We start from the raw sequence: 22,354 nt of genomic DNA on the forward strand, positions 1-22,354 counted from the left end.
ATAATTAATAGTAGAGTATAAGAAAATTTTATCTCACTAAATCTTATTAATAGATTATAATTACCTTAAACACTTAAAAATAAGCTCTATTAACTTATAATTATAAAAGAAATTATAGTAAAGTATAATTAAAAAGTAGTTAATATAAAAGTAACGTAACTTCTTATTAATATATAAGGTATAAAATACTAGGTTATATTAAATATTATAATAATCTTAAAATATAATATTATATTAAGAATACCCTAATTATAAGCGAGTAATCTATAAGTTAATTAAAGAACTAGTTAACTTTAATAAAATTTATTAAAATATAATTATAAAGCTAAGAGTAGCCTATAAAAAGCATCTTATTTAAACTATAATAAGCCTTTAAAAATATATATAATTATTAAAGAGTTAAAAGCTAAGATAATAGAGATTCTTAAGGAATACTTAAAGTATAATAAGCTATTTAATAAAGAGCTAAAAATAAGACTATTAAAGTATTTACGCTAGAATTATAAGATTAGACTTTAGCTTAATATTAAATTAACGTTTAATAAGATTTATTCTTAAAACCTTAAGTAAAATAAAGCGCTTAAGGAGTATTTAAAGAATATATTATAAAAGAGATATATAAGACTATTCAAGTCCCTAATAGAATACCTAATTTTATAGGTATTAAAGAAGAATAAGAAACTATAATTATATATTAATTACTAATACTTAAATAAGATTATAATTAAGAATTAATACCTATTACTGCTTATAATAAAAATTAAAGATAAAGTTAAAAAAGCTAAATAGTTTACTATACTTAACTTAAAAGAAGCTTATAACCTTATATAAATAAAAGAAAGCTATAAGTAAATAATAGTATTTTAAACTAATAGAGAATATTATAAATATTTAGTAATACCTTTTAGGCTTATTAATATATTAGTAACCTTTTAAAGAATAATTAATATAATCTTATAAAAATAATTAAAAGTATTTATAATTATATACCTTAATAATATTCTTATTTATTTAAATACCCTTAAGAAATATAAATAATATATATATAAGGTACTATAAACTCTATAAAATAATAAACTCTTAGTTAAAGTCTTAAAATACTAGTTCTACTAGAATATTATACACTTTTTAAGGTATATACTTATATATAAAGAAATATAAATAAGCTTTAATAAGATTAAAACTATTAAGAAATAGCTTATATTAAAGAATTTAAAAGAAGTTAAAGAATTTATAATATTTATAAACTTTTATTATAAGTTCTTAAGTAAATATAAAGATATTTTATAATCTCTTATAAACCTAATAAAAAAAGAAGTTAGCTTTTAATAGAATAAACTAAAAGCTATAATATTTTAAAAGATAAAAGATTTAATTACGTTAAAATTTATATTAAAAGTACCTAATTAAAATAAACCTTATAAGCTTAAAATAAACGCCTTAAACTTTATATTAGGCGAATAGCTTAAATAATAAGATAATTAAGGAAAACTATATTTAATTATATTTTTCTTAAAGAAACTTTATAAACTTAAACTTAATTATAGAATTTATAATAAAGAACTTATAGCTATTATTAAGTGCTTTAAAGAATAAAAATACTATCTTATAAAAGTAAAGTATTAAATTAAGGTTTATATTAATTATAAGAATCTTATATTATTTTTAATTATAAAGAATTTAAATAAATAATAGATTAAATAATATAAAACCCTTATAAATTATAACTTTAAAATTATATATTATAAAGAATCTAAAAATAAAAGAGTAAACGCGCTTATTAAAGAGAGAACTTAAAATTAAATAAGTAAGTAAGTAATATACCTTTATTACGCGCTATTAAGAATAAAAACCTTATATTAAGTACCTAAGAAATTAATATAATATAATAAGTTAAGCTAAATAAAATATAAATACATTAAATTATATTATATATTAATAATAATAGCTATTTAAATAATTAAAAAACGAAAACGCATTTATTTAAGAAAGGTAAAACCTTCTTATATAATAAATGGTAGTATATTTCTAGTATACTTTAAGAATAGCTTATTAAGGAAATATACGAGTATTTATTACACGAATATTAGAGTATAAGGAAAATAATTAATAGACTAAGAAGATTATATAACTTTTTAAAAAGCAGAAAAATAATATAAGAAGTTATTAAGAAATATAACACGTGTAATAAAGTAAAATTAACGTAATACGCGTTATATAAAGAATTATAACTAATATTACCACCTAAAAGAGTATAATAAACTATTATAATAGACTTTATTATTAAACTACTAAAGTTAAAAGAACCTATAATAAAAGTAGCTTATAATAGTATTCTAGTTATTATAAATAAACTTATAGAATACGCCTATTATATTCTATATAAGAAATTAAGTAATACTAAGAACTTAATATATATATTCTTTAAAATAGTTATTATATAATATAGATTACTAATAAAGCTTATATTAGATTATAATAAATTATTTACCTTAAACTTTTAAAAATACCTTATAGAAACTATAAAGATTAAATAAAGCTTATTAATAGTATTTTACCTATAATTAAATAAATAAATAAAAATCTTAAATTAAATACTTAAATAATATTTATAAAGCTATATTAACTACTAATAGAATAATTAAGTAAAATAGCTATTACTAGTATAATAGGCTTATAATAGCTTTAAGATTAATAATATAAAGATATTATTATTTAAAGTAAATTACGAATTTAACTCTATTATTAAAACATATATAATATAAAATATAAACGCGCTAGTAGCTATAACGTATATAGTAATTATAATAGAAATATAAAAACACTTATAATAAGAATAAATATTTTTATAGAATTAAATAAAATACTATACGAATAAAAAGAGATTATTAGCGCTAATTTTAAAGAAGAGATATAAAGTATACCTTATTCGTAAAAATATTAAAACTAAGTAACCTAGTAATAAACTTAATTAAAAGAAGATTAAATTATTTCTTATTAAATGAAAAATCTTAAATATTAACTATAAACTATTATTACCTAATAAAATAAGAATTTATCCTATATTTTATATATTATTATTAGAGAAAGTACTAGATAAATTTATAATTACTACGAATATTATAATAAAGAATACTAATAAATATAAAGTTAAATGAATACTTAAAGTATAAGAGAATATAAAGAATTATTATTATTTTATTAAATAAAAGGGATGTTTAAACTTTAAAAACACCTAAAAATTAGCTGAAAACCTTATAAATTACTTAACGTTACTTAAATAGTTTTATTTTTAAGAAACGTATTCTAATTAATCTTTTAAGTACCACTTAATAACTTAATATTAAACTTAATATTTAAGAAATAAATTAAAGTAGAATTTAAATTCTTAAAAGAAGTAAAAAGAACCCTTATAATCTTTTAAAGTTATTTTACTTCTTTACGTTTTACACGCTTTAACTCTTTAACATTATTAATATTACGTGTAATTATACGTATTATTTTCTTAAACTATAATTTCTTTTATTTTTATAAACGTAAGACCTTTTAATTTTTAGTTAAGGTATACTTCTTAGCTTCTTTAAGCTCTCTTTTAAGCTTATAATATTAATTTATAATACTATAAAGCTATTAAAGAGTTACTCTTATAATATTATAATTCCCTTACTTATCTACTATACACTTTATATAATAACTTAAATTAAAAATAAAGGCTTTATATTAAGAAAATCTTATATAAGTATAGTAAGTATAAGCTTTTATAAGGGATAAAGATAAATTATTAATTATTATAAAAAGAAGATTATTTTAATAAAGAGAAGAAGTAAATAAAGCTTTAAACCGCTATTTTAAGATATAATTAATTAATATAATAGTATATAATAATAAAAGAAGAAAAACGTATAATACTTAGCTAGCTTATTTTAATAGCCTTAAGAATAAGACTAATAAAGAAGAGGTATAATATTATAAATAATATTATATAAGAGATAAAACGAGACTATATTAGCTAAAATAAGTATAACTTATAGGTATAAGAAAAAGGTAAAAGCACGTAATTAGCTACGTAACCTAAAAGGTAATTAAAGAGGTTAATATTTAAACGTATTAATTAAAAAGAATTAAACTAATTAAATCTTAAGTTAATTAATTAAGGTTTAAAGGGATTAATAGTTAAGCTAATTAATTTAAAACTATAATAGAGAAATAAACGAGTACTTAAGAAAAAGGTTTTCTATTATAATTAGGTAATTTAATTCTCTATTAATTAATTTAAGTAATAGTTTTACTATTAAGAGTTATACTCTTAATAGCCTTATTATAATACTACTTAAAAGCTACTTTATAGCATTTAACCTAACTTACTCCCTAAGAAATAGACCTACTATACCTTAGAACCTAAGCTACCGTTATATTAACCTAAAATACTAAATTAATTAATTAATTTATAATAGTATATAATAATATTATTAGCTTAAACGTTTAATTAACCTAAGCTTATAAAGCTTTACACTTATAAGCTTAACACGTTAAAGCCTTTAACTACTATAACCTCTTAATTATTTAATACTATTACTAAAAGGTTTATAGTAAATATTAAGAGGTTATTACCCTTATAAGGTAAGGCGTTATAACGGGAAGAGATAAGTTCACTTAATTCTAATACGCTATAAAGAATACTACTTATTAATTTATTAGTAATATATATAATTAAATTATTAAGTATATATAAAATAATACTAATAAAAAAACTATAATTACTAAAATATAAGAAGTATAAGCCTAAAATTTAACGAAAGTTTAAGTACTTTATTAAGAACTAATAAAAACTTAGTATAATATTAAAGATTAAATTATAAATAAAAATTAAGTTATTATTAATCTCTTAGCTTAATAATATATTAGCTCTTAAAACCTTAACGTTTATACTTAAGTATAACTTTAAGATATTTATATTTTAGCTAAATTTATTATTAAGAATACTCTTAAGAAGTTTAAGATAGGTTAATCTATTAATATTAAAAGAATATTAGGTAAGATTAAGTGAAAAGTAGCTTTAAACCGCTTAATTTAATCGCTTATTACTATTATTTTATAAAGTATTAAAAGAAGTACCCTCGCCTTACCTTATTATAATAAGAATATACTTTATATAGTATATATAAGAAATTCGCGGGATAATTAACGTTACTCTTATTTCTTAAGACCTTTAATTTATAGGGCCCCTTTAAGCTCTAGCTATTTAAGTAACTTATTTAGTAATAAAGATAATTATTAGAATAAGAGGCCTAATAAACCCTCTTTAGGTTCTTTAAGGCCTTTAAACTTAGGCTTAAAACCCTTTAATTAACTTAAATAAGTGAACTCTTTAGCCTATCTTATTAATTAAACCTATACTATAAAGGGAAATAACTTATTAAAGATCTTTAAGCTAGCTCTCTTTAATAGAAGATCCCTTATAAAGTTTCGCTCTTAATAGACTAACGTTATTATATATATTAACTCTTATACGTGTAGCTTACCCTTTAATTAACTTAAAATTAATTAGGTAGAATTACTATTAGCTAATAAAGTAAAGATCTAGTATTAATAAAAAGCCTAGTAATTATAAAGTCTTTAAGTAATAGACTATTAAAACGCGTATACTACTATTATTTAAAAGAGATTTAAAGATATCTTAAAAGTATTTAATAACCTTAAAAAGCTTTTAAAGATTAAATACTTTAAGAATATCTTATAGTTTCTTATAAATATAATAGACTTAAACGAAATAGTTTATTAAATTAGCTTTACTCTTTAAACGTATATTATTAAGGTATTACTAGATAAAATAATTAAGCTAGTTTACTTAAAAAGAGGTAATATACTACTCTTAAATAAAAAATACTTTAACGCTATTATTAAAGTAAGTTAAGTCTATAAAAATATATTAATAGACTCTAGCTTAATTAAATTTATAAGAAAAGACGCGCTTAATTTAACTTAAAAGCCCTTAAAATTAAGCTAATTTAAAACTAATAGCTTATAAAAACCTTTAGGCTTATTAAAGAAATTCTTAAAGAATTAAACTAAGAATAATAAGCCTAATAAAGAAAAGAGATAAGAGTCCTTTTAAAAAGCTCTTAAAGAAATTAATAAGGCTTTTATTAAGAAAAGAAAAAAGGTTAATAACCGCTATTAGTATTATAAATAAGATAATTACTCTTTTACCTAATACTATATTAATAAAGATAAAGAAGGTAATATCTTACTACTAACCCCTTTTAAGATTACTAATATTACGAAATCTAGTAATAATAAATAAAAATCTAGTAAAGAGAAATTAAAGCTACTACTAGTAAAATAGCTTAAGATTAGTATAATCTTAGAAGATTTAATAGAATATAATTACGTGTTACCCTTTAACTTTAATTTAAATTTTTAAAAGACCTTTATAAGTTATTTTATAGGAAAAGGTCTTTACCTTAAAATAAACCTAATATAGCTTTATATTTAAAGAAGCTTTAATCTAATAAACCCTAAATTAAGCTATAATTAATAATTTCTATAACTTTAATTAAGTAAGAGAAAGAAATACTAGTTAAAGTTCTCCTTAATATTAATAGCTTCTTACCTATTATATTCTTAATGTTAGCTTAAAAATTAAGAATTTTAATTTATAAGTAACCTTAAAAGAAGATTTTATACGGGTTTAATAATAAGCCTAATAACTCTAATAACTACTATTATATAGGCTCTATTATTCTAAGGTATTAAAAAGACTACTTTATAAGTGTAAACTTTAAGTTAAAAGCTATAGGGTTTAACTATAATATTATTCTTCCCTATTAATAAATAAAGTAATACTAGCTAATAAACCTTTAAGATAATAACTTAAATAAGATAAAGTTTACCTTAAAGTTCTATAAAAAGAACTATATAAACTTAAATTTATTAAGACCTACGTAAATAAAAAATCGCGTTATAATAGTAAAATTAATAATATAAGTAGCCTTAAATATAATACCTTAAGAATTTAAGGAGTTTATTTCTATTATATTAGCTAAAGTAGCTCTTTACCTTTTAAACTATTAATTATAGAATTATTAAATTAAAGTAATAGAAGGGAAATCTCTACTATAAGAATCTCTTTTTATTATATTTACCTAAGAACTTAAAGCTTTTTATCTTTAATTAAATAAAATACTTAAATCTAATTAAATTAGAAAATCTAAAGTACCTTATAATACCTCTCTAATATTTATAGACAGAGCATTGGAAGTAGTGTAGTTTTGTAGTTTTGTAGTTTTTGTAGTTTCGAATATAAAAAATTATATTAAATCTAATAAAATACTTATAGAATTATATGTTTTACGAATAACTAGCATAAATCTAAAATTATAAGCTTATAATAAAAAAAGTGGGTCCTTATATACTATTATAAGCCTTAAACTTCAAAAACTACATTTTGTAGTTTTTGTAGTGTAGTGTAGTGTAGTAAGTTTTTAGAAAACTATATAATCTAGTTTTTAAGCTTACAAAAAGCTAAAGGGACCCACTTTTTTAAATAAGCTGATTGGCTATAATATTAGCTATTTTATGTATTTATTATTATAATTCAAGTATTTTATTAGATTTATTATTAATTATTTAAGCTTTTTTAAAAAATGAAAATGTAGTTTTCTTGTCAATGCTCTGTTTATAGATAAGAAAGACTTAAAAGACTTACTTTAATTAGTTATTAACTATAAAGGTTTAAATAAAGTTATAGTACCTATTAGGTATCTAATACCACTTATTTATAAGCTTTAAGATCGCTTATAAAAAGCTATAGTTTTCTTAAAAATTAACCTTAAAACTAGATTTAACCTCGTACGTATAGTAGAAGACTACGAATAAAAGACAGCTTTTAGGTGTAAATATAACCTCTTTAAATATATAATAATATTATTAGGTTTTATTAACGCTCTTATTACCTTTTAAGTAATAATCAGAGCATTGGAAGTAGTGTAGTTTTGTAGTTTTTAGTGAATTTTAGTGTAGTGTAGTGTAGTGTAGTTTTACTATACTACATTACATTTTAAAAATTAGTGTAATGTGTAGTGTTAATTAATTTATAAGCTATTATTAGCTAATATAATTAGTAAGCTAAAATAGAGCTACATTTGCTTACTAATATTAATATTAGTAAGCAGGGATTAGCTAGCTTAAATAAGCTAAAAACAGGGATTAAAAAACTAATAAAAATAAAATAAAAATAAAATAAAAGGGAATTATAAGGGAATTATATTAAGTAAGCAAGTATTATTTTATATTATTATTATAAGTAAAATATATTTAATATAATAAATTTAAAAATTTCTATTATTTATATATAAATATCTTATAAAATAATAATATTTATAATATTACCCTATAACTTAAATATAAAATATTAAATATTAAAGTTATAAGAAATATATTAAAGTTATAAATAATATATTTAAATACCTTAAAATTTTTCATATAAAATAATATTTTATACTTTCTTTTTATATATATTATTTCTTATATTATAATAGATTTTATATTTCCTACTTAACTTTTTTATTTTTAAATTTTATTATAAAAAAGTTTTACTAAAAAAAAGCTTATATAAGCATATTATATATGAAAATAAAGCTAAAAATCACGTGATTTTAAATCTTTAAAAATTAACCTTAAATTATGGATATTAAGCGAGATATTAAGCTTTTAGTCTCTTATTTTAAAAAAGTGGATCTTAATTTTTAGCTAAGATTTAACCTATTATAACTCGCTTAATTTATAAGCTATACGTATAAAAATTAGTGCATTATAAAGAACTAAATTAGCTCTATTAAGGTATAATAATCATAACCTTATAAGTCTTATAATTAACGTTATATTTATAATTAAAAATTTCTCTCTATAATTACATATTACACTACAAATGTAGTTGTAGTGTAGTTAAACTACACTAAAACTACAAAAACTACACTACACTAAAAACTACACTAAAAAACTACATGTAGTGTAGTTTTTTTGTTAATGCTCTGGTAATAATAAATAGTATTTTCTAAGACTTAATTAACGCTAGTATTTTAGTATACCTAAACGATATTTTTATTTACGTGAGCTCTATTAAAGAATATAATACTATAATTAAAGAGGTACTTACTTATCTCTCCTAATATAATTTAATAATAGCCCCCTAAAAATACTATTAAAGAGTATTAAAAGTGGAATTTCTCAGCTATATTATCTCTATAAAGGGTATCTTAATATCTAAGAAAAAGGTTAAATATATTCACGTATAAGAAACGCTTAAGAACGCTAAGAACGTTTAAAAATTTATAGAATTTATTAATTTTTACTAATAATTTATTAAGGGGTTCTTAAAAATTATTAAACCTCTTATAAACGTTTTAAAACCTTAAGCTTAAATAATAAAGATATAAAACGCCTTTAATTAACTTAAAGTAACCTTTTATATAGCCTTAATTTTAATTTATTTTAACCTAGCTTTACCTTTTTAGGTTAAAGTAAATACCTTAAACTTTACCTTAAGCGTAATACTCTTTTAAAAAGGTTTTAATAAAAAGTAATATTTTATAGTATTTTATTTAAGAAAACTATTACTAATAGAAATAAACTATAAGATATATAATAAAGAGCTTTTAATTATAATAAACTTATTTAAACGCTAGTATTAGTACTTAAAGGGTACTATATATTATATTAAGGTTTACTTTAATGTAACGGTGGCTTAGGTTCTAAGGCACAGTAGGTCTGTTTCTTAGGAAGTAAGTTAGGTTAAATGTTATAGAGTAGCTTTTTAAGTAGTATTACAATAAGGCCGTTAAGAGTATAACTCTTAATAATAAGACTATTACTTAGATTAATTAATAGAGATTTAGACTATCTAATTATAGAAATACCTTCTCCTTAAGTATTCGTTTATCTCTTTATTATAGACCCGAATTATTTAAATCGCCTAATAATTCTAATAATCCCGTCTCGTTAGATTATTTATATAATCTAATAAGCTATCACGTGACTTAATATCCTTATTAGTTAATAGCTATACCTACCCTTACTAGTGCGGCCTAGCTTTTCGCGTCTCGTATAGTAACGTTTATAATATAATACCCCTCCTTTATTAGTCTTATTCTTAAGGCTATTAAAATAGGCTAGCTAGGGGTTTAGGTAATTTTCCCTTCTTTATTCTTCTCGTGTATTATTATATTAGCTAATCGTGTCTTAAGACCTTCTATTTAATCCTATAAACCTTCTTATAAGATAAATAAGCGAAACGCTCTTCTTAAGTTAATAATTAGGAATTTAATTAATATACCCGCTTGTTTCTTTTACTAAGATTAAGGCCTTTAGAATTATAAGGCGTTTAACGTAAACTTATCCTATTATTATAAGTGTATTCGTTTAAATAGGTCTTACTACGATATAAATTCTCTTACCCTATAGTAGTTACGTTATATTAGTACCTAATACTAGAAAGCTAAGTTTAAGTTAAAAGCTACTAAGAAAGAACTTAAAAAGGCGAGTATTAAGGTGCGTTACTTGTAAAAATAAAAGAAATTATAGTTTAAGAAAATAATACGTGTGATTACGCGTAGTATTAATAACATTAAAGAGTTAAAACGTGTAAAATATAAGAAAGCAAAATAGCTTTAAAAGGCTATAAGAGTCCTTCTTACTCCTTCTAAGAATTTAAATCTAGCTTTAGTTTATTTCTTAGATACTAAATTTAATATTAAGTCGTTAAACAATACTTAAAAGATTAATTAGGATACGTTTCTTAGAAATAAAACTATTTAAGTAACGTTAAGTAATTCGTAAGATTTTTAGCTAATTCCTAGGTGTTTTTAGAGTTTAAATATCCTTTTTATTTAACGAGATAATAACGATTCTTTATGTCTCCTCGTGCTTTAAGTATTCGTTTAACTTTATATTCGTTAGTATTTTCTATTATAATATTTATAGCGATTATAGATTTATTTAATGCTTTCTCTAGTAGTAATATATAAAATATAGGATAAATTCTTATTTTATTTAATAATAATAGTTTATAGTTAGTATTTAAGATTTTTCATTTAATAAGAAATAGTCTAATTTTCTTCTAGTTGAGTTTATTACTAGGTCGCTTAGTTTTAATGTTTTTACGAATAAGGTATACTTTATATCCCTCCTTTAAGATTAGCGCTAATAATCTCTTTTTATTCGCGTAGTATTTTATTTAGTTCTATAAAAATATCTATTCCTATTATAAGTGTTTCTATATTTCTATTATAGTTACTATATACGTTATAGCTACTAGCGCGTTTACATTTTATATTACATGTATTTTAATAATAAGGTTAAATTTATAATTTACCTTAAATAGTAATATCTTTATATTATTAATCTTAGAGCTATTATAAGCCTATTATGCTAGTAATAGCTATTCTACTTAATTATTCTGTTAGTAGTTAACATAGCTTCGTAGATATTATTCGAGTATTTAGTTTAAGATTTTTGTTTGTCTATTTAATTATAGGTAAAATGCTATTAATAAGCTTTATTTAATCTTTATAGTTTTTATAAGGTATTTCTAAAAGTTTAAGGTAAATAATTTATTGCGATCTAATATAAGCTTTATTAGTAATTTATATTATATAATAACTATTTTAAAGAATATATACGCTAAGTCTTTAGTATTACTTAATTCCTTATATAGAATGTAGTAGGCGTATTTTATGAGTTTATCTATAATAACTAGAATGCTATTATAAGCTACTCCTATTATAGGTTCTTTTAACTTTAATAGTTTAATAATAAAGTCTATTATAATAGTTTACTATACTCTTTTAGGTAGTAATATTAGTTATAATTCTCCGTATAATGCGTGTTACGCTAATTTTGCTTTATTACACGTGTTGTATTTCTTAATAACTTCTTATACTATTTTTCTACTTTCTAGAAAGTTATACGATCTTCTTAGCCTACTAATCGTTTTCCCTATACCCTAATATTCGTATAGTAGGTACTCATGTATTTCCTTAATAAGCTATTCTTAAAGTGTACTAGGAATATACTGTTATTTATTATATAAGAAGGTCTTGCCTTCCTTAAATAAATGCGTTTTCGTTTCCTAATTATTTAAATAGCTGTTATTATTAATATATAATATAATCTAATACATTTATATTTTATCTAGCTTAACTTACTAGGTTATATTAATTTCTTAGGTGTCTAGTATAAGGTTCCTATTCTTAATAGCGCGTAGTAAGGGTGTATTACTCACTTACTTATTCGATTTTAAGTCCTTTCTTTAGCTAAGCGTATTTACTCTTTCGTTTTTAGATTCTTTATAGTATATAATTTTAAAGTTATAATTTGTAAGGGTTTTATACTATTTAATCTATCGTTTATTTAAATTCTTTATAGTTAAGAATAATATAAGATTCTTATAGTTAGTATAAACCTTAATTTAATGCTTTACTCTTATAAGATAGTATCTTTATTCTTTAAAGCACTTAATAATAGCTATAAGTTCTTTATCGTAGATCCTATAATTAAGTTTAGGTTCGTAGAGTTTTTTTAAGAAGAATATAACTAGGTGTAATCTTCCTTAATTATCTTATTATTTAAGCTATCCGCTTAGTGTAAAGTTTAAGGCGTTTATTTTAAGCTTATAAGGTTTATCCTAATTAAGTGCTTTTAATATAGGTTTTAACGTAACTAAATCTTTTATCTTTTAGAATACTATAGCTTCTAGTTTATTCTATTAAAAGTTAACTTCTTTCTTTATTAGGTTTATAAGAGGTTATAAAATATCTTTATATTCGCTTAAGAACTTATAATAAAAGTTTATAAATACTATAAATCCTTTAACTTCTTTTAGATTCTTTAGTATAAGCTATTTCTTAATAGTTTTAATCTTATTTAGGCTTATTTATATTTCTTCGTATATAAGTACGTACCCTAAAAAGTGTATAATATTCTAGTAGAACTAGTATTTTAAGGCTTTAACTAAGAGTTTATTATCCTATAGAGTTTATAGTACCTTATATATATATTATTTATGTTCCTTAAAGGTATTTAAATAAATAAGAATATTATTAAGGTATATAACTATAAATACTTCTAGTTATTTTCGTAAGATTATATCGATTATTCTTTAAAAGGTTACTAGTGTATTAGTAAGCTTAAAAGGTATTACTAAATATTTGTAATATTCTTTACTAGTTTAAAATGCTATTATCTACTTATAGCCTTCTTTTATTCGTATAAGGTTATAGGCTTCTTTTAAGTTAAGTATAGTAAACTATTTAGCTTTTTTAACTTTATCTTTAATTTCCATTATAAGCGGTAATAGGTATTAATTCTTAATTATAATCTTATTTAAGTGTTAATAATTAATATATAATTATAGTTTCCTATTCTTCTTTAATACCTATAGAATTAGGTATTCTACTAGAGACTCTAATAGTCTTATATATCCCTTTTATAACATGTCCTTTAAATACTCCTTAAGCGCCTTATCTTACTTAGGGTTCTAAGAATAAATCTTATTAAACGTTAGTTTAGTACTAGGCTAGAGTCTAATCTTATAGTCTTAGCGTAAATGCTCTAATAGTCCTATTTTTAGCTCTCTACTAAATAGCTTATTATACTATAAGTATTTCTTAGGAATCTCCGTTATTTTAGCTTTTAGCTCTCTAGCAATTACATATATTTTTAAAGGCCTATTATAGTTTAAATAAGGTGCCCTTTATAGGCTACTCTTTACTTTATAACCGCATTCTAGTAAATCCTATTAAAGTTAACCGGTTCTCTAATTAACTCGTAAATTACTTACTTATAACTAGGGTATCCCTAATATAATATCGTATTTTAAGATTACTATAATATCTAGTGTAACTTAGTGTTTCGTGCCTTATATATTAATAAGAAGCTACGTAATCTTTATATTAACTACTTCGTAGCTATACTTTACCGTAGTTTCTTCTATAGTTATAAGTTAATAGAGCTTATCTTTAAGTGTTTAAGGTAATTATAATTTATTAATGAGATTTAGCGAGATAAAATTTCCTTATACTCTGCTATTAATTATTGCCTAGATCTTTCTTTCTATTATAATTATATTAATTATAAGGTGTGTAGTACTACTAATATTTATAATATATAAAGACCTGTTAGATCTTCGTTAAGGAATTAGTTTTAATTGCAATAATAGCTGTTATTTCCTAAATTATTATTTCTCTTCTCTTATTATTATTTAGCACGTATCTCTAAGCGCTATTATCGGCGATTATCTTCTAGCGTCTTATTAGAGCTTTCTTAGTAATTACTTAATCTACTATTTATATTAATAAAACTTAAACTAAGTGAGTTACTTGTAGTTATATAGTTTCCTTTCTTAGATTATAAGGGTATAATTTAAATAGTGTATACGTTATTCTTAGTATAGTATAATTTTTCGTTTAATATCTTAGAATTGGTTTATTATAATTTTAGTTATATTATAAGGGTTATTCTCCTTCCCTTTTATTCTCGTGGAAACTATCTATTACCTTACTTACTATTAAGGTGCGTATAGTAATTATTATTATAATAGAAGGTTTAATTAAGGAGTTTATATTTAATTTTAGGTTTATCTTTCTTAGTTAAATAATTCTCTTCTTCTTAGATTCATTCTAGTAAAGGTTTACTTTTTAATAAGAGTGTCTAGTATTCCTAAAAGTTATTAGGTATTAGTTAGGTTTTAAATTCCTAATCTTTATCTAAACTAATATTATTTATTAATATAAGGCTTCCTTTATTACTTACTATACTAAGATTTCGCGTGGGTAAGTCTTCTTGGTTTACGGTATAAAGCTTCTTGCCTTTAGGAATTAGCTTTTATAGCTTTTTTAAGGCTTTACATTTATTCGTAAAGTGTTTAGTCTTACTATAATTATAATAAGTCTTCCCCTTTTCCTTATTCGCGGCGTTAAGTTCTATAGGTTTAGTATAATACCCGTATACTATTAATGTTTAGCGTAGCTTACTACTATTAGGTTTATTAAACCTAGTATATAATTTAAATTTCCTATGACTTTTTTCGTAACGTTACTTATATAAACAATTATTTGCCTTAATAACTATTTTAACGAAGTCGTTAAATAACTTAAAATAATCTTCTTAATAAATGTTATTCTTTACTTCTTCTTTAAGTTCTTAATAGAAGACTTTCATTTTAGGTTTAGTATTTTAGTTAAGTTTTACTACGATACGTTTAAACTCCCTAGTATAATAAGCTATAAATCTAGTCTACTTAAGTTAAGTAAGCTATTATATAACTTCTTTATACTTATTAGGGTTTCTAAATATAGCGAGAAGTTATTCTTTAAAGGTTTTATAATTAAAGAAGATATAAATAACTTTTACTCTAGCTTTAGCACTATACTTAAGATATACGCGAAGGGTTAGCTCCTACTATTCTATTGCTTTCCTAGTTAAGAGGTTACTAATATAAAGAATCTATAACTTAAGTATTATATAGATTTTTTCGTTAACTTGTAGGTAAGCTTAGGCTTATATAAGAAAGTTCCTTATATTACCCTTATAACTATCGTATAATTTAAGCTTAAGGAATTTTAACATGTTATTATTATTAATAGAGAATATAGGTATAAGATTTTAAACTACTATAAGTTTCTCTTCTTATACCTTAAGTTTTTCGTAGAGATTATTCTATTAGTTAAGAAGCTATTAATTCTACTTCTTAAGCTTAATAATCTTATTATAAAGGTACTTTATTATCTCCCTAGGGTTAGTAGTCTTTCCGCTTAAAGTAAATATCTTAAAAGTTATTATTACTTAAAGTTTTAAGGTAACTTACTAAATAGAATTAATTAAAATGTAATAATAGCTTAGGTTTTAAGGTATAGTAGGTTTATTTCTTAGAAAGTAAGTTAGGTTAAATGCTATAAAGTAGCTTTTTAAGTAGTATTATAATAAGGCTATTAAGAGTATAACTCTTAATAGTAAGACTATTACTTAAATTAATTAATAGAGATCTAAATTATTTAATTATAAGAATACCTTCTCCTTAAGTATTCGTTTATCTCTCTATTATAGACCCAAATTATTTAAATCGCCTAATAATCTTAATAATCCCGTCTCGTTAGATTATCTATATAATCTAATAAGCTATCACGTGACTTGATGTCCTTGTTAGTTAGCAGCTGTGCCTACCCTTGCCAGTGCGGCCTAGCTTCCCGCGTCTCGTGCAGTGACGTTCGTAACATTTAACTACTAGAACCTTAGTTACTTTATAACGGTTAAAGTCCTTAATTACTATTAAGCTTAATAGGCCTAAAAGCTAGTAGAATTCTAATTTATTATTAATTATTAGCTAGGAAAGTCTAATAATAAAGTAAATATTCTTTCTTAACTCCCTTAATATAAGCTAAATAAAAGAGAAGGTAAAAACTAGCTAATATTAATAATCTTATAAAAGAAACACTTTTATTCTCCTTTAATAACCTTATTAACGTTAAATTAGATTTATAGCCTAATAGTAAAGGGTTAAAACCTAGACTTTCTTTAATAGCTTTAAGCGTTAATAAAGAATAACTTTATCTATTAAAAAGAACTAAGAAAGCTATTAAAAATAATAATAATTAAGGATAATCTTTTATATAAAAAAGGCTATCTTTAAGTCTTAAAAGCTATTTAAAAGAAAATTCTAGAGTTAAAATATAACTTTAAGGTAATAAGCTACTTTAATATAAATAAAATAATAAAGTTAATTATAAGATACTTTTAATAGTTAAATATAAAGATAATAATTAGAAACTATATATATAATTACCTTAAATATTAAAGGAATAAGAACCTATAATACGTAACCTTTAAACTTCTTTAGCTATTAGAACTTTATTACTAGCTTTAATAATTAATAATAATAAACTTTATTATAAACCTACCTTTATTAAACGAATATAACTTAATCTAGGTTATAATAAACCCCTTTACTAAAATAGCTTACTTTATACCTCTTCTAGTAGAAGAAAAGAAAACGAAAGACCTAATTTATATTTTTACTTAGGTATATTAAAAGTATTATAAGGTACCCTAAAATATTATATTAAATAAAGATTTATAATTTATAATACACTTATAAATTAACTTTCTTAAGCTTATAAAAATTAAAAGTTAAATAAGTATTACCTTTTATTTATAAATAAACGGGTAAATAAAGCGTATAAATTAAACTCTTAAAGTATACCTTTAAGCCTTTATAAACTACGAAATATTAAACTAAAAAGGCCTTCTTTTAATAGTAGAATTTATATATAATAACTTTATATTAGCCTTAACTAAAATAACGTTATTTTACGCGAATTATAGCTTTTACTCTTTAATAAGTAACCCGTTTATATTATAAGAAGAACCTAGAAACTCTAAAAGCAAATTATACTCTTATTAAATAATTTAAGTATATAAGAAAGCTAAAAAACATTTAAAATAAAGCTAATAATAAATGAAAGATTAATTTAATTAATAACGTATAAAAGCTCTTAAATATAAAGTAAATTTACTTATAATATTAAATGCTTAAAATATTAAGATAAAGTAACCTATTAAGAAATTAAATAAAAAGATATTAGAACCCTTTAAGATAATTAAGGTAATCTTTTTAATAATAGTATAATTAGCCTTATTAGCTTTTTAAAGAATCTATAATTCCTTTCACGTTTTTTCAATTAAGCTATTTCGTATAAATAATAATTAAAAAGCTTTTAATACTATATAAATTCTATGAAACGCGCTACCTATTAAAGTAAATAAAGATTATTAAGTAAAAGTAATTAAAGACTTCTAATAAACTAGTAATAATAATGTAAAGTACTTAATTAAGTAAGAAGGTTAATTAATAAAAAAGTATTAGACTTAAAAGCCTTATAAATACTTCTTAAGTAAGAGTGTAAAGTCCTTATTATAATAGTATAAGTTAAATAATTCTAATAAGCCTTAAAACTAAAAAGTATAAATAATCTTATATTACTTAAGATCAGAGCATTGACAAGAAAACTACATTTTCAATTTTCAAAAAAGCTTAAATAATTAATAATAAATCTAATAAAATACTTGAATTATAATAATAAATACATAAATTAGCTAATATTATAGCCAATCAGCTCACATAAAAAAGTGGGTCCTTCTAGCTTATTATAAGCTTAAAAACTAGATTATGTAATTTTCTAAAAACACACTACACTACACTACACTACAAAAACTACAAAATGTAGTTTTTACAGTTCTAGGATTATAAGAGCTTATAAGGACCCACTTTTTTATGTTAGCTTATAGTATAAGATTTATACTATTTATCCGTAAAACTTATAATCTTATAAGTATTTTATTAGATTTAATATAATTTTTTATATTCGAAACTACAAAAACTACAAAACTATAAAACTACACTACTTCCAATGCTCTGCTTAAGATTAAGCTTATAAAAGAAGAGAGCTAATATTACATGAATTAGGTTAAGTAAGAATTAAAAGCCCTTTATTACATAAAGAGATTACAAGAACTATAGGGTATATTAGGCACGAGCTATTCCTTTCATGTATATAAGATAATCTCCCCTTACCTTTTAGCTTAGAGGAACTAAGGACCTTTAACATCCTACAAGATTATCATTAAATTAAGCCCTTTTGCTTTAAGCCCTCTATTAAGCCCTTATCACAGGTAGTCTGTCTCTATTATGTCCGGTAAACACCCGGGCATATCAATACTGTCGTTCTATGCCGGTATCTCTGTTGACTGCCAAAGCTCCAAGAGATAAAAAAAGTCGGTCATGCTGCTGAGTTCAGGGCGACATTGCACTTTCATGCCTTTTCCTCCTGTAGCAGCCTCTGTAGGTGTCACACGGCCAAGGCCTGGACAAAGGTATCGGATATCAAAGGTTACACAACAACAAAGAAGGGTATCACGAGAGCCCGGAGCCGGATCTTGGCAAGGGCTGCCTGAGGCTGCTAGGGCTCACTGACTTCTTGTATATATAGACCTTCGGCTCCTTCGGTCCCTCCAGGCCACTTGGAAAACAAAGGACCTTTGATACCTCAAAGTCAGTTTGAATTGAACCAAATGTTCCAAGCCCAGTTACCCTGCCCTTGTCACAGTAGGCGTCATGAAAATGTTCATCTGTAAGCTATTTTTGCCCGCTATCGGCAGTTCATGAAGCAACTAGTGGCCTCACGCAACATATCTCGATGCCGAAATAACCGGCGACCACAATTTACGTGACACTCATAACCACTCGGTTGACTTGCGTAGCCACACGCCAATACCACGCAAAATCTGAGCGAGTGCAAGAAGTCGCCGTCGTGAGCTACTGTTACAGATTCCTGTCAATGTTGAAGAGGACATCGCTTCTGTTTGCCTACCAATCAAGTGTTTTGTTGTCGGGGTCAGTATGTTTAAGAACCAAAACCATCGAAACAGCTCCGCAGTGATAGCCAAGAATAGCTGTGCCGATCATTCGTTGGGAGAGACCTCAGCAGGATAAATTAATCATATAAATAGATGAGAGGTCGCCAATAAAGACTTCTTCTTTTTTTTTTTTTTTTTTTTTTGGAGATATCCTCATCAGTTCATCATTGCTTCCTAGATCTGTTCTGCTTCTTTTAATCCGCCATCAAAACTCTTTGGCACACCTGGTCCCCCAAGATAATTGCATTAGGATACATTTTTCAACCATTTACGTAGCCCTGGCGGCCTTTACTTCCACTCTTGTCTAAGCCCATTGCAAGATTAGCTTTGCTGTAAGCTTTTGCATAATCTTGCAAAGAACGCACTAATTTCTGATGACGTTCTCAAGACGGGCAATGCGGGCGGCAACACCACAGCACTTGGTATCATGGGCGGTGTTGTGCCAGGGCAAGGCCCAACCGGCAAACCGAGCCCGATACGACCATTTTCCGCTCTAGAAATGCGGCTTCTAATGGCTTGGGCCGAACCAACGGCAATGGCCCGAACACCCTTGAAGATATGAGTCGCCTTGTCGTCATGTCTAGCTCGACTCTTCCCCAGGTTAGCAGCAAAAGCGGGTACATTTCTGCTACTTACCATATTATTACTACCGTATGTAAATATCCCCGTGTACTTTATCAAGCCACAATTTGTATTGACCTAATCACCAGGATGGGGCCGGCCCCGTGAGAGCCATCATTGATCCTTCGAGAGCCGGTCAGTTTTCAAAGGGCACCGAGGCAGAAGTGATGACACAGGTCCCGGGGGAAAAAGGAAATATTGCCCCTGGTCCACGGAGCAATAACCACCCAAAGAGCGGCCACGGTAGTGGTCTCGGCGGCTTGGCTGGCAAACTACTTGGGAAACGAGCATCGAACGTTGATACGGACCATGTAAGTAGCCTCATCCACACCTCCACTTACACGCCGTGGACACAAACTGATGTTCATGTAGCCTCTTCAAGTTGCTATTCCCGCTGGGACTACCTGCCAAGGCTCCATGAACGGCATGCCTAATGTGTGTCTCCCAGAGCTTGCCAATCCTGGCAACACTGGCCCGTTTGGCGGGCGTGCTTGCTTTCCAGATGGCCGGCAATGGTGCCAATTCGACTAATACCAATGACGAGGTAGCTGGAGGCAGCGGAAATGCCTCCAACAGCAAGGGAGGCAATGCGAACAACGGCAATAGTGATAACTCCCAACAACGGGGCAGCCAACAACGGAGAAAATGCAAGCGATTACCACCCCCTTACAAAGACACGTTGTGTGCTCTTGCGCCATGTAGTCGAGTATAAGAGTATAACCGAGGTGCTAACCAAGTAGGCAGTGCTGTGTTATTCGATGAGCACTGTTTATACATGCTCGGCTGTCATGTCGCAGGTGATGTGTTTGTTTGTAGTGGCGTTGACACCCAAATGTACCTAGATCAGCCTTCCTGATTCCTTATACCTGATCAGAATGAGATGGCCAGTACTCTCCCGGAGGCTGCTTCTCAAAGCCTGGCTCCCTGATTGTCTCAATATTCTCACAAACGTAACCAATGAACATGGCGATGCTGGGAACTCAGCGGTCATATTCTCCAGGCTTTCAGGCAGGTCATAGAAGCACTCTTTTGCAGGAAGCAATATCACTGAAGTGCTGCTTGCATCGGCAACGTCGGGTATCCAATCTAAACCCATGGCCGACGAATAGTCCCCGGCCGCTTGCAGAGCAAAGATATGGTCCAACCGAGGGATAGACAAGAGCTTTAAGCTCGGTTTTTGCCTTCGATAAGCCGCGTTCATAGGTACCAGGAGGAGTAGCTCGAACACCTCGGTTGGTACACTTAGATGTGATAGCGTGTAAGGGGCTTATATATTACCTATTATAGCTTATTAGTAAATTTTCATATATTAAATAAATTAAGTCTTAAATATTACCTAAAATTATTAATAAATAGTTATAAATAACCTATTTTCCTCTATAAATACCGGTTGACATTTTAGTCTTTTTTTCCTACCTAAACCTATACTCGTGCCACGCCCCACTATTTTAGGGGCCTCGTTTCACTCACCACCTAAAGGTGAGGTGGTGAGTGAAACGAGGCCCCTAAAATAGTGGGGCGTGGCACGAGTACTGGGTATCCGTGGACATTTTAACACCTTACCTTGGAATGCGGGCCACCTGAAGTTCTAGCAAACAAGAAAAGCTTTGTAGGGTAATGTCACCGGGATTGAAGGGAAGGGATATGTGTTTTAATTATAAGTGCAAATATCACTCAACCAAGCATCTAATTCGCCGGTCTGGTGGTCTAGTGGTATGATTCCTCTTTCGGGCTACACCCCCAGTTCGTTGGAATTGAATATAGAGGAGGTCCCGGGTTCAATCCCCGGCCAGACCCCGTACGTGTGTTTTTTTCATTTTTTTTGCTTGCAGTTAATGCTCAATCAACCTTGATTAATTTATGTGATAAATGAGTGTTTTGTGACTCGGTCGCGAGATTGTGCAAATTTGGACGGGCAAGTGCTGCCGGGACTCTTTCTGGTCGGTTTGAATACGGAGCAGTGCCAGCAACATGAATTCGACCTCGACGCTGGATGAAGCGACAGGTAAGCTCTTTCCGGTAGTTAGGGGTTGGCGTGATGGTCCGCAGATGGCAGGAGCTCCTTCCTTCGTCATAGCTACCCGAACTCTGGGTCCGCGATAGCCACGACTGACGTTTGGAAATGCACAAGGGTCTTATGAATCGAGCCATGGTGCATAATTCGCGATTCGTCTTTGCATATGTATAAGTTCGTTGTCGCTAACGACTGGACAGTTTTTTAACCACGGCGGGTAAAAAAATACATTCCCAAAAATTATGGGTCTCC

General features: G+C 25.6%; 2 protein-coding genes across 2 annotated transcripts; one reads left to right on the forward strand and one right to left on the reverse strand.

Annotated features, from left to right (window-relative positions):
* Window positions 1-20,043: 20,043 nt before the first annotated feature.
* J3458_002188 (uncharacterized protein) lies at window positions 20,044-20,619 on the forward strand (the record flags this gene model as incomplete). Its single annotated transcript, XM_066117170.1, has 3 exons — window positions 20,044-20,118; window positions 20,178-20,399; window positions 20,461-20,619. The coding sequence occupies 3 exons, from the start codon at window positions 20,044-20,046 to the stop codon at window positions 20,617-20,619; spliced, it is 456 nt and encodes a 151-aa protein (XP_065979061.1).
* Window positions 20,620-21,774: 1,155 nt separating this feature from the next.
* Window positions 21,775-22,300, reverse strand: J3458_002190 (uncharacterized protein). Its single transcript, XM_066117171.1, has one exon. It carries the CDS (start codon window positions 22,237-22,239, stop codon window positions 21,928-21,930), a length of 312 nt encoding a protein of 103 aa, XP_065979062.1. The 5' UTR covers window positions 22,240-22,300; the 3' UTR covers window positions 21,775-21,927.
* Between the last annotated feature and the right edge of the window lie 54 nt (window positions 22,301-22,354).

Source organism: Metarhizium acridum, assembly GCF_019434415.1.
Source record: "Metarhizium acridum strain ARSEF 324 chromosome Unknown scaffold_1, whole genome shotgun sequence".
NCBI lineage: Eukaryota > Fungi > Ascomycota > Sordariomycetes > Hypocreales > Clavicipitaceae > Metarhizium > Metarhizium acridum.

Coding starts and splice junctions, on each gene's coding strand:
- J3458_002190 (XM_066117171.1), bottom strand. CDS start 22,239: ATGGCTCGATTCATAAGACCCTTGTGCATTTCCAAACGTCAGTCGTGG.